At 57.0% G+C, this 12477-nt stretch overlaps 1 protein-coding gene across 1 annotated transcript in view; it reads right to left on the reverse strand.

Moving 5' to 3' along the window:
- Nucleotides 1–12477, reverse strand: part of DYNC1H1 (dynein cytoplasmic 1 heavy chain 1) — a 61273-nt gene that overhangs the window by 1546 nt on the left and 47250 nt on the right. The window contains exons 50-74 of the mRNA XM_074365017.1: nt 12299–12418; nt 11976–12096; nt 10510–10705; nt 9926–10043; nt 9628–9843; nt 8733–8945; nt 8483–8610; nt 7580–7733; nt 6905–7051; nt 6663–6813; nt 6254–6507; nt 6037–6171; nt 5854–5948; nt 5537–5711; nt 5274–5349; nt 4447–4607; nt 4209–4320; nt 4049–4109; nt 3833–3956; nt 3599–3712; nt 2786–2956; nt 2432–2649; nt 2243–2346; nt 798–1009; nt 263–416 (exon numbers count right to left, since the gene is read on the reverse strand). Coding sequence (XP_074221118.1) covers nt 263–416; nt 798–1009; nt 2243–2346; nt 2432–2649; nt 2786–2956; nt 3599–3712; nt 3833–3956; nt 4049–4109; nt 4209–4320; nt 4447–4607; nt 5274–5349; nt 5537–5711; nt 5854–5948; nt 6037–6171; nt 6254–6507; nt 6663–6813; nt 6905–7051; nt 7580–7733; nt 8483–8610; nt 8733–8945; nt 9628–9843; nt 9926–10043; nt 10510–10705; nt 11976–12096; nt 12299–12418 — 3730 coding nt within the window. The remainder of the gene's footprint in view (nt 1–262; nt 417–797; nt 1010–2242; nt 2347–2431; nt 2650–2785; nt 2957–3598; nt 3713–3832; nt 3957–4048; nt 4110–4208; nt 4321–4446; nt 4608–5273; nt 5350–5536; nt 5712–5853; nt 5949–6036; nt 6172–6253; nt 6508–6662; nt 6814–6904; nt 7052–7579; nt 7734–8482; nt 8611–8732; nt 8946–9627; nt 9844–9925; nt 10044–10509; nt 10706–11975; nt 12097–12298; nt 12419–12477) is intronic.

Consider the following 12477-nt stretch of genomic DNA (forward strand, 5'->3'; position numbering starts at 1 on the left):
CGGGGGCCCCAGGCCTCGGCCTCCAGCACCCCGCCCTGCCCTCCCTGCCCGGCCCTCCCTAGAGCTCGCAGAAGGGAAGCGAAGCTTCTGGTAAACGTTTGGTGAACCAGCAGAACCAGGCGTTTCTAAGTCTGCCCCCAGCTGAGGGCCCCGAGCTGCCCTCAGAGAGAAGTCTGGGCAGAAGGAAGCTCGGGCGAGACCTGGCCGGGACCTGCCGCCTGCGAAGCGCAGGGAGGCCGGCGCCTGCGGCCCGGCTGCGCACCTTTGACCAGCTCGTTGATGAGTGTCCGCAGGTAGTTGGTCTGCTTCTTCTTGCCTTCGCACACTTGGACGACGTCCGCGAGGTCCTGCCGGACGTCCTGCAGTAACTTAGCTCCCATCTTCACCTCTCTCTCGAAGAATCTGAACAAAGGATCCTAAAATCGTCGGGAGAGAAGAGCAGGCCAGAGTGAAGGTGGGGAAAGGGGCCAGAAAGAGGTCCTCTCTCTGGCGGGAAAAAGAAGCGGCAGTAACTGAGCCTCTGGGGCCCCGGATTCACAGCGCAGTCTTGGTCTAGAGCCCGAGTGAAGCTGCGGCCTTGCTTGTCGGCGGCTCCCGGCAGCTCCGTGAAGAGGGGACAAGGCTGCCACCGCTTCCTCTGGAGGCGTCTACCTCCTCGAGGAAGATGGACAGCCTCACCCGAGGGGCTTCCGGCCAGTTTAACTAGGCCCAGCCCTTGGGCCCCACCCCGACAACACTGAGCTCGACTCCACCCCACCCCCGCCCCTAGGCCGGAGGAACTGGGGGTGGCAGGCCACCTTGATGTTCTCCACCGTGCGTTTGAGGTGGCCGAGCGTCTGGGGGATGAGGTGCAGCCAGTTGGAGGCGGTGGTGTGCAGTGTCCGCATCCAGGCGGGGCGCCCGTCGGACGTGGAGTCGGTCCTGGCCTTCTTCTCCGTCTCCGCGTAGGCCAGGTCGTCCTCGTCCTCCAGCATCTGCATCTTCAGCATTTTGCTGATCATGTCCACGCCTGGGCCGCAGGGAGGGAGGGACGGGCACAGCATGAGCTCACACGGGGTAACAGTACACGGACAGCGGCCTGGCCCGACAGACAAGGCGGCAGCGACCAAAGAAATGCTGCCCCCAGGTCAGGTCACGGCTGTGGGGATGGAACCAGTGGCCTAAGTGCAAACCCCCAGGAGGGGTCTTTAAGACTCGCGTTCACTGTGGAGCCTGGGATGCCCTGGGAGCAGGGTGGTCAGGGAGCGGGCTCGGGCACTGTGGGCAGGGAAGCCACCGTACCGTTCACGCGTGACCACTTTCCGCTGGGACCACGCTGAGCCACATGGCAGCCACCTGCGTGTTCTGCACTCTGCTTGTGCCCACCGGTCCCTGCCTTGTTTTACCTTGGTGTCCCTGTCTCTGACCTATGCCTGAGTGCTCAGAGTCCAGCTACGAGCAGCGCTGCCACCTGGAGGCTGGAGACTAGAGACGTAAGGGCCCGGCTTTCCCCAGGCCTGGCCCCTGTGGGCTCGGACGTCATGGCCTCCACGTGGGGCACAACCCTGGGCACCACTGCCCTGGGCCTTCTATAACAGGACTGGGTGTGATGTCCCTAGCACTGGCGTGACAGAGAGCTGAGGTAATGGTCACTACGGCACTGAGGGGGCGTCCTGGCAGGTGGCACCAGCACTAACACCCTAAGTGAGCTCCGCACATGCTGGTGCACTGGGAACGCCCAACCCCGGGAAACCTGTTCGGCATCCGGGTTCTCGTCACAGAGCTGAAGGGAGGACCCGAGGTGAACGGTCCTGGTCTGTCCTGTCAACCAGCTGTGTGAGTCTGGGCGAACCACCAGCTCTGGCCTGTTCCCCATCAGGAGGAGTCCGGTTCTCAAGCCTGAGTGACTCCGCCCTGGCCCAGCAGCCCCAGTTCTAAAGTTGTGCTGAGGCTGTTGGTCTGGGACCACACTTTTAACCCACAGGATTCGATAATTTCATCCAATAAAGAGCCTCAGAACTTTAAAACATCACTTAATGCTAAGTACTCCCCTATTTTTTAAACAAGAAAAGACGAAATTATTTCTGAATCTAAGATTAAAAACCTCAATGCAGTTTCCAGACCTCGTTTCTGTAGATACAGAGCCTGCAATGCAGGGAAGACACCAACGGGGGCTGGTCATTTTCTCTGCCTCCCCTGGGAGCGGAGCGAGGGGAGGCTGGGGTCTGGGCAGGGAAGGTGGGGCTGGGCGGCAGGTACCCACCCTGAGTGGTGAGGAGGACTTTCTCGGCGTTGTTGGGCAGGCCCAGCCAGGAGGGCGTCTGGGTGTCGGGGAGCAGCTCCACCCACTGCACGAACTCCTCCCGCCTGGAAAAGCGGCACACGTGTTAACACTGCTGCTCACGGTGCTGAAGTGCCGCGTCTGCGCTGTGGGTCCGGACGCAGGCACTACCTGATGCCATCCGGCATTTGGATGTCCTTGTGCCCGTCGACCTTGCAGGCCAGCTTAAATTCACTGTCGAAACTCTTGGTGGTGAACAGACGCTCCAGGAAGGTGTTGAGCAGACGCTGGTCAAACTCGTTGTCTACTCGCCCGCCATAGATGGACTGGGCCATCAGGGTCTTCAGCGCGGACCATGGGATCTTGTCCGGAGAGATGTTCTGCCTCCCCTGGGGGAGAAGTGGAGGTCACGCGTGTGCGGGGCAGGGGCCACTTCCCTCCTTCCGCTCACAGCGGGCAGGCAGGCCCCTGCGGGGGCGGTGACTGGTGCACTTCCCCCCCTGGCACGGCACGGCCCACACTTGCCTTTGCTGTGTCGTCCAGCCACGTGTCCACCGTGTCGCAGGCCGACCGCAGGTCAGACTCCCCAAACTCATACTTCTTCGACCAGCCCAGAGGCGCGTAGCGTAAGCGTTCCTGGATGACGGCGTGGAACCAGGCCAGCAGGAAGTACAAGCGAGCACGCTCGTTGGGAGACTGGATGGGGAAAGTAAGCAAGGTCAGAGCCAGCAGAGCAGCCCCGTGTCCGTCTAAGAAAACAGCGCAAGTCCTCCGTCGAATCTAAGCCTTAAAGAGAGCTTTCCATGGAGAGGAGGGTATAGCTCAGTGGTAGAGTGGGTGCTTAGCATAGACGAGGGTCCTGGGTTCAATCCCCAGTACCTCTGTTAAAATAAATACGCAAGTAAACTTAATTCCCCTGCTCCTCCAAAAGCTTAAAAAAAAAAAACTTTCCACTACTAACACTGGAACCACCCTGACCTTAATGATTAATACAAATCTTACTGCTAAGAGAAAAACATGCCAATTTTCCTATTAATAAAGATGAGTTCCCGATTACAGTGTGAGATTCACTCAGCCATTAGATAGAAGACAATTTTCTAAAAATGGCACAAAACCGTGAGTTATGACATAAAATGAAATCATGCTTAAGAAACACAGAATTGATGCGAAATTCTTGCCACAACCCCCTTCTCCTGGCCACGAGCCCGGCCTCTGCTTGGTACCAAGACGTTGGCTGCAGACGCTAATCTGGGCCCAGGCGGCAGCCTCCCCAGGCCTGTGTCGCCAGCCACTGTGGTGCCGCTGAAGCCCGGGGTGCAGCAGGAGGGCGGCCTCTACCTTGCAGATCCGGGAGACAGGCACGCTGCTGAACGTCCGCAGCATGTTGGCCTTCACGCCCGGGGGTGGCTCGAACACGAAGATGCGGCCAGCTCGGAGCAGGTTCACGGGCACCTGAGGAAGACAGGGTGCCTGTCACCACCGGCCCCACGAGCGCGCCAGCTCGGCTCCATGCTCTTGCGGGGCAGAACAGATGCTGGAGCAGCGCTGAGCAGCCTGGTCCTCCGCGCCCACCTTGGGGTTGATCTCCATGGTGAGGAAGAGCCGGAAGCAGGCGTGCGGCTGCAGGGAGTGCAGCTTCTTCTCCAGCTGTACCAGCCACCCGGGGGCCAGGTGGACGTTCTTCAGCATCACCCACCTGCGGGCAGGACACGGCACAGCCACACGTCACATGTCCTGCCTGAATTCCGGGGGACTCGCGCTTTCTAAAGCGAGACCAGGCAAGCCTACCTGCCTGACTTCACGGCTGTGTTTATTGCCTTGTCTGCTTGGTTGAAGCCTTCCGCCGAGCCTGGAACCAGAAAGCCCAGCGTCAGCACGGCGGGCCTGGGCTCCGGTGTCCACTGAGAACTCAGGGGGCTCCACCCAGGGGACTAACCCGGCACCTTACCGATGGCAATGGATGTGATCTGCGTGTTCTGTTCGGCCGCCAGGTCCTCCACGTGCCCACTGGCATCATAACCGGGCACAGAGCACATGAGGACGGGAGTGTTCGGCTTTACCTGCAGGTGGGGAAGTCGGAGTCAAGGGGGAGTGTCCGGCCCGACGGCGGACTGTCCAGGGAGCAGAGCCCACTGGGCGGGGCTCGTGCTGACGTGCAGGCTCCGAGTCCAGGGGCCAGCACCTACCTCCGTGTCCACGATGTGCGTCAGGTCCAGCGGCTGCTCCATGATGGACATGAAGGACTCCCCGAGGTTTGTCGAAACAAACATGTGGGCCATGGCCAGCAGGCGGTCGGGGCGGAAGGCCTGAATCAAGAGCAGGCGGTGGATGGCCTGCCCGATGGGTGCTGAAATGAGGCCGTGCGAAGGGCTGGGGTTGGTGACGGCACAGACCGTGAGGTGTCCCCTGCCTGGGCTGTTCTTGTCGCAAGCCTCTGCTCCCCAAACACTCGGTGTCCAAGACTCGGCTCAGCACCCCAGAAATCATGACACCCCCTCTGATCCTTTCTGCCCTGAGAACCCCAGCCCCTGAGTCTTCCCTGAACCCTCTGGACGCAGCTGTGACAACACCAGGGTCTCTGTGGGCACAGGGCAGTTACTGACTTTAAATGACTACAGAGCCTGCCCGTGGAGAACCGCTGAAGAGTCTCAAGAACACCTAAGATCACAGGAACCGCTCGGCCCGCACTGCTCACCTGCCGCCGCGCGGAGCTCTCCCTCCCGCCCTCCCCTGGGGGGCCTGGCTGGCCCAAAGCCTCGTGACACACACCCAGAAACAGCCAGTTTCCCCAGTGCTGGGCAAGGACCTTCCCATAAATTTCTCTTTTGTTCTTTAGGCACGAGTTGCACCAGAAATTTAGAATTTTCTAATTTCCCACTTCCAAGCCAGCACCTCAAGTTTCACACGGAAGGGCTTTTCTTGGGAATCAGCGGCTTTTTGCTTTTGGGGGCGTCCCCGCATTCGAGCGGCAGAGCCCACCTCTATGCGTGGGCCCGGAGCGCTGGGGGCTTACTTGCGGGGCTGTCCTCGCTCCAGAGGTACGGCACCGTCTGCTCCGGGGAGCTGCTGTCCAGCCAGATGCCGAATTGCTGTGGAGAAACAGCGGCGCGTCACCCCACGCAGAGCCCATGCCGCGGGCACAGAGGTCAGGCCAGTGGGTCAGGCGTTTGACGTGAGAAGACACAACACGTCCCGGGTTGATACAACACGTGGACTTCCTGCCCGCTGACCTCCTGGGAGAGGCCGGCTCTCCGCTGGGGCCCGCACGGCACCTACCTCGTCTGCCTGGACCTTCCCGATCAGGTCTCTGAACGCGGGGAGGCAGCTCAGCCTCACCACTGCTTCGGCCTGCTCCACGGTCAGGCCGGGGACCTTGGGCGTCGAGCCAGCACTCAGGACGATCTCCTTCCCTCTCAGGAAGTGCTGGAACTCGGCCTCATAGGTGGGCTCCCTGGGAGGGGGCCACAGGTTAGCTACGTCTTCTAAGGTTCATTTCTACTGTCTCTAAAAGGGCAATAACGCCTTAAAGAAAGGAAAGAACTCATCCCATCGTAACGCTAGTGGCGGGAAGAGAAGCAGGGCGGCCCACTCACCCGACGGTGCCCTTGAGTTTGATCCTCGCCAGCAGCATGGCGAAGGTGATGTGGTCCTGGTGCAGCATGCCCCTGGCCACCCGGTTAAACGCCACCTGGAGACGAATGCAGGGGACGCTGCTGTCCCTGGGGAACCGCCCCTGCGGGGCCCCCCCCCCCACTGGGATGGCGGGTGCGCAGTACCTGGAAGAGGTCCTTGGTTATGACGGAGAGGCGCTGTGTGTGGTCGGTGACACCCTTCAGGTTGGGGTTCTCGTACAGCACGTTGTGGTAGATGTCCAGGAAGAACTGCAGGGAGTACTGGTACAGGAAGTGGATCTGAAAGCAGCAGGGCGCCCGGCCGTGAGCACCGGAGCCCGGCTGCCGGCCACCACGCCCCGGCCGTGCGCGCCGCGCCCACCTGTTTCAGAGACTCCATGGTGAAATAGATGCTGCTGCAGGCGGTGGACAGCGGCAGGTACTGCTGGGACACGGTCTCCACCTCCTGCATCACAATGTCCGTCTCCTCGACCTTCCTCGTCACCTCGGCGGCCTCCCTCTTCAGGTTCTCCAGGGTCGTGATGATGGTGTCGTCGTCCAAAATGCGCCCTTTCACCTCGTTCAGGGCTTGCAGCAGAGACTTCTCCAGCTGACGTAAGCGCAGCTGGAATTCCCCTGAAGTGATCAAAACATGCAACTTCACTACAGCACTTCCGCTCGCTCGACAGTACGGCTCTGGGAAGCGCCTGGCAAGCCTGGGGCGCCCCAGTCCTGCGGGGGCTCTGCTCCCACCTGCACCGAGAGTCTAGAAGCTATGCATCCGGACACACCTTGGAGTTTAAGGAGATCGGAGCGCTTTTCGTCCACGTCGGGTCTCTCTGCTTTCAGTACTTCATTGAGACACTGGCTCTGTAAACTGCTTCGGGTGACAGTGAAGTTGACAAAGGTCACCCGGGAACAGAGGTCAGGTGGGAACTCGACCTGCCAAAAGGGGTAACAGAACAGTCGGCCTGGCTGCGTCAGCAGCACCACCAAACACCCCGTTTTCACCTGGAAGGGCCTCACTCCTTACGGTTGGATCTCGGGTGGACAGGAAGATGACGAATGACGGTGACAGGTCGATGTCCTGGTCACCGAGGGTGATCAGCACTCTCCCCCCTGTTCGCCGGACTTCACGGTTCAGCACTGGATTCAAAACTGGGTCGTAGCTTTCCACGTCCTAGATACGTACGTGTGAGGTGTTACTCACGGTGAGAGGGTCACGGTGTTCACGTTCACCCAAATAGCTGACCTCCTGCTCCACGTAAATACATGTCCCTGGAAGCCACCCAGCCATCTGGACCTGCGCTGTCCAGTGAAGTGAGCACTAGGCCCACATGGCGACTTCAGTAAAATTAAAAATTCAGTTCCTTGGCACACTAACCACAGGAAGTGCTCAGGAGCCCGTGTGGCCACCACACAGGACAGAACGAGTTACAGAATGTTTCCATCACTGCAGAAAGTCCCCACAGACAGGGGTCATCTAGATTAAGTGGAACTTTAAGTGCAAACATTGCTTTTGTTGGATCAACCTCTTCTCCTTGCTTTGATATCAGATGATGTCTCACAAAGCTCGAACAGTAGCACTATCTATATTATGTGACTCAGTTTTATTTCATATGAATTCATTTGGGAAAAACTAATCACAGCCTTAAAAGGTGTTCATCCCTGGAAACAGGGTCTGAGGAACTCAGACGCACACACAAACCTGGACCAAGAGGGGGTTGCCGAATCTCAGCGCACTTTCCAAGTTCTTCCTAAAGGCGTCGTCCAAGAAGCTGGTCCGCGTGATCTTCCGGTCCTTGTACTCATTCATAATGAACTCTGTGGCCTGTCCCGAGGGGTCAATGATCAGTGGATACCTGGGAACGAGGCCACAGGAGAGCAGGTCAGAGAGGCCATGGGGAAGCACAACACAGCAGACAGAGCCCCGCCCGACAAGGTGATGGAAAGGCTGCCCCCGGCCTCAAGCGTGGTTTCCAGGTTCACCAGTAGAGACAAACATGACTTAAGACTTTAAAATCATCTTTCTGAAGAACTGTGATGAGGAGGTAACTAAACACAGACTCTGTTACGAAGGGCTGCAGTTAAAACTTCTTTTCTCTTGGGGACACAGAGGTGCTCCTCTGTGTCCTGCACGTGCTCTTCTCCGAAGGCCTGGCACCCTGCGCTGGATGACTGTTCTCTGTATTATTTGCTGCCCCCTCAATGGCAAACTCTAAGAGAGCAGGTATCACACCCACACTGCAGCAGCACCGAGAGCCAGCAGTTACAGAGTTTATGCCGCCGGGACCCCGGCAGATAACACACACTCCTCACTCCGTCACAACAGCCCTGAGACACAGATGCTGTGATCACATCCATTTTACAGAGAAGGAAAAGAAGGCAGAAAGGCGAGCGTGATCTGTCCAAGGTCACGCAGTCAATAAAACACCCAACACACACAAGCGCTTGTACAAACATCAGAAGCTACACAAGGGCACGTGGTGAAGTGGCAGCCGTGCCCTCCTCCTCGGTCACAGGTCCTGGTCCGTGTTCAGGGGTGGTTTAGGCCTTCACGGACACGAATGGGCGCACCCCGCTCGGTGGCCCCCCCCGGCCCAGCACGTACCTGTTGAAGCGCTTCAGCATGATGGCGTTCTCTGTGCACAAGTCGTCTGCAGGTAAGGAGCTGGCCTGCCAGCGGAGACGCTCGTCAGCGTTGGACAGATACTCCGTCCTCGCGATGTCTGTGCGGAACTGAGAGTGACAGCGGTTATGGCCCCCGCACAGCTGCAGGCGGGCAGCTTCCCAGTGAGACTGGAGGGCTGACTGCCCATCAGTCTGGCTCGCACTGCTGTGGCGTCCCCTGCCATGGTTACCTGGATGTTGGCTTGCTGTAAGTGGTGCGACCAGGTGGTGAACAAGTTCTGACGCATCTGCTGGTCAAAATAACCTGCGTAAGCAATAAACGCAGCTGACAGCAGGCAGTCCCCAGCAATGGTGGACATCTGGTTCTTGAAAGTTTCACTTGTTTTTTCCCATCGTTCACGTTCAGCAGACAAGCTCTTCAGGAGAGCAGTGCTCCGGTTCACCTGAAACGGAAGTCAAACAGGATTTACACTGAGAAGGGCAAATATATTTCCCCCCATTGTGGGAAGGGTTCTGGGGGGGCCTTTCCAGAAGCATGCTCAAGTTGTTCAGACCCAAGAGGAGCTGCGACCCAGGTGACACACATCTCAGAATCCGAGGGCATAAGATGAGAGTGGAGAATGAAGGGTGGGACTGGAGACTCATGTGTGAGCAGCCTTGGGGTCAGAAAGCAGGTGCCCCCAAGGTGGGAGGAACCCGTAGGTGAGGGTTGACCTGGAGGGAACAGACGCTAGTGGCAGGAGACTAATGAGCCTGCTCTGAGGTTCAAGAGGAGTGTGGGCGTGAGCGGTGGGGACAGCAATGGATGGGAGACCCTGACAAGCAGGCCCTCGGTGACGCCACTTGTGAAACCCAAGGTGGGAGAACAGGGGTCTGGAGCTGGCCAGGCAGAGGGGGGTCACTGGCTTCAGACTGCCCAGCTGCTGTCTAAGGCCACTCAGTGGACACGCAGGAAGGAGTCATCAGGGCTCCTGTGGACACTGAGGAGCTGATTCCGAGACGAACGTGGTACACACAGGGCACGTCGAGGTCCATTAATCTGGCTTCCACCAGGGGAGGCCGCGAGCACAGACGGGGTGTTTCAGGGGAGCTGGCAGAGAGGCTGTGTGTGGGAGACAATCGTACCTTGGCTTCGACAGCAGCCAGGTCCGCTTTGATGGCCTGGGCCTCCGAGATCAGGACGGCGTACTCCTCCTTGTAGCGGGCGATGCTGGCCTCCAGGTCACGGATCATCTGCTCCACCTCGTTGGCTTTCTGCTGGTTGTCCTTGGCATCGTCCTCCAGCTTCTGCAGCTCATTCCGCAGGGGCTCCACTCGCTTTAACATGTCCGCGTAGTTGAGCTGCGGAGGGCAGATCAGTGGTTGTCAGGAGTGAGTGGACGAGAAGCCACCTTTCCCGTGGGCCCCCGGCTGCGCTGAGTACCTGGGCGATGGCCCACTTCACCATGGGCCCGCAGGCCAGGGAGGCCCGATTGACGATCTCGTAGTTGTAGCTTGGGTTGGACATGTAGTTCTTCTTCATCTTCTCCCGTATGGCGTCACTGCAGAAGAGGAATTGCGTTTCTGAGCTCACGTATGGAAAAGGTAACGTCGGGTCTTAGGAAATCAAAGCGTAAAGGACCAGAGCCAGTTCCCGCCTGCTGCTCCGATGACCACCGAGAATGAGCCAGACCGACCCCAGTTCTCAGGTGACAGGGATCTGGCTGTTGAAAGGAACTCTGACCTTCTTGCCCCCTCCACAATTGGAGGCAGGCTCAGGCCAGCTCTGCGCTCAGCCATTTGTGCGGTCAGAACAGTACTCAGGAGTAAAGGGATCAGAAGACTACTGTCAGGAACGTGGAGAAGAAATCTGACCACTTTGAGTAGAAATGGGCTGGGAAGGTGTTTGTGCGATCGATGCAGCTGACGCCGGCTTCTGCGTGCGTTAAGCCACGGACCACGAGGCCGTGAGCAAGCAGGAAAACCTCTCAACACCCGAGCAGTCTCTCCCCTCCCGGCAATACCCACCTGATCTCCTCGGCAGAGAAGTTCACGATGGTGGGGATGAAGTTCTCCCTCATGATGATGGAGCGGATCTGCTTCCAGTCCGTCGTGCTCTCGCCCAGCAGCAGGCAGATGGACTCGAGTGCCAGCTTCACGGCGGCGGGAGGGTTGGCCATGGACCGCACCTCCACCAGGTGCTGCTTCTTGATCGACTTCACGGCTGGGCGCACAGAAGCAGAAGGGGTGGGGCGGGGAGGGGCAGGAGAACACGGTGAGAAGGGGACCCAACCACAGCCGGACACTCGACTCTGATCAGGGGAGGGACAATGGGCACAAGGTCTAAGCGAACGGAGGATTTTCTGTCTTAAAACCCTCTGAAACAGCTGAAGTGGCCCATCTCTTAAACAGTTGCAGAGACCTTGCGGTACTAAGCCCACATTGCAACATTCTGTAACCAGCAGGGTAGTATCTTTAAAAATGTCTCACAAATCCTCATTAATTCCTTTACCTCCATAAAGATTCAAACATTTTTTAAAAATAAAATTGTTCATTTACTATTACACCATAAAACAAAAGACATTTCCAATCTGCCAGAATTCATTCATTTAATGCAGGCACTGGAGATTGAACCTAGGACCTCGTGCATGCTAAGCATGTGCTCTACCACTGAGCTATAAATCCCACCCTGCCACAATTTAAAAGTTGTCTATCTGGGTAAAGATACAGAACTAACAGTTCTTAAAAAAATGGCCAACACCTTCCACAAACTGAAATGCAGTTTTCCACTCTCAACTTCTGTTCAAACGCTTTTTTAAAGTAATTATTCAGCAGGCAAGAGTGAAATTAAATTTTCATTGAAATACAGCTCTGAACAAAAACCTAGTTTAGATGTGCATTTAAATTCATCTTGTGGTGTAATGTGAAAATTACAATCAGGTTATTTGAAACAAGTTAAAGGCTGATGGGCAGAAAGGGGGTTGCAGGGTCAAGGCCACTCCTAGTTACTGTGTTACTGCAAACTAAGACAGCGTGATGGGTTACTGCCTCCTCCTGCAACATTTCACAGGCATTTGGAGTGTGGACAGGAAGAAGTGACTGAATCAGTAACTACTAGTTACAACCAGGGCGCTCTCAGAAATGACCATAAGATGGCAACACTGCGTACCTCATATTTCTGAATGAAATTTAAGTCAGGGATTTATAACTAACATATTTGTGAAATTACTACCAGATTTTTAAAAAATATATTCACTAAGTTTATTTTGTCGATTTTCTCTTAAGAAAAGGTCTCACTATGGTGAAGGCAGAGTAACATCACAGGACCTTTGCTTAAGAGATGAGGACAGTGGTAAGAATCTAGAGAAGCCCCCAGAAGCTCATCAATCACGCTTTGGGATGCGTACACAGCCAGAAACCCTGGGGGCAGCCCGTGCTGTCCCCCAGCCTCCACGTTCCCCCAGAGAGTCAGGCCTCTGCCAGGGTGCACGTACCATTCTGAGCCTCAATGACGGCTGGCTCCACCTTGTCCAGGTCCTCTTTGACGCTCATCTGCTTGTCTGCGATGACTTCCTGCTGCTTATGCAGCTGTTCCTGGATTTCTTGGCTCATGACCTAGGGAGGAAAGATGGCTGAGCTAGGGGTCAGCACTGGTTAACCTGCTGAGCAAAGCCTGAAACAGCGCTCCTCGCCTGCCCCCGGACATCCCACCCCGCTCTAAACCCGGTAAGCCCTGACCCCACCCCACCCCGAGACTAAACTCCCTTCTCCCTCACTAGAGACCCAGAGTGCCCGGCCCCCAAACACAAAGGAGCACCTTCTTCTTCTCAGCCTCCTGCTGGTCCTTCACCATCTTCTTCAGCTTGTCATTGGCCGCCGCGTTCTTTACCTCCAGCTCTTGGCTTTTTATCCGGAGGTCTCGACGCAGCTCTTCCACCTAAGGAGCAAAAGCCACACTAGGGAAACAGGGACATGTGGGAACTCCCTGGACGGGGG

Source organism: Camelus bactrianus, chromosome 6, assembly GCF_048773025.1.
Source record: "Camelus bactrianus isolate YW-2024 breed Bactrian camel chromosome 6, ASM4877302v1, whole genome shotgun sequence".
Lineage (NCBI taxonomy): Eukaryota > Metazoa > Chordata > Mammalia > Artiodactyla > Camelidae > Camelus > Camelus bactrianus.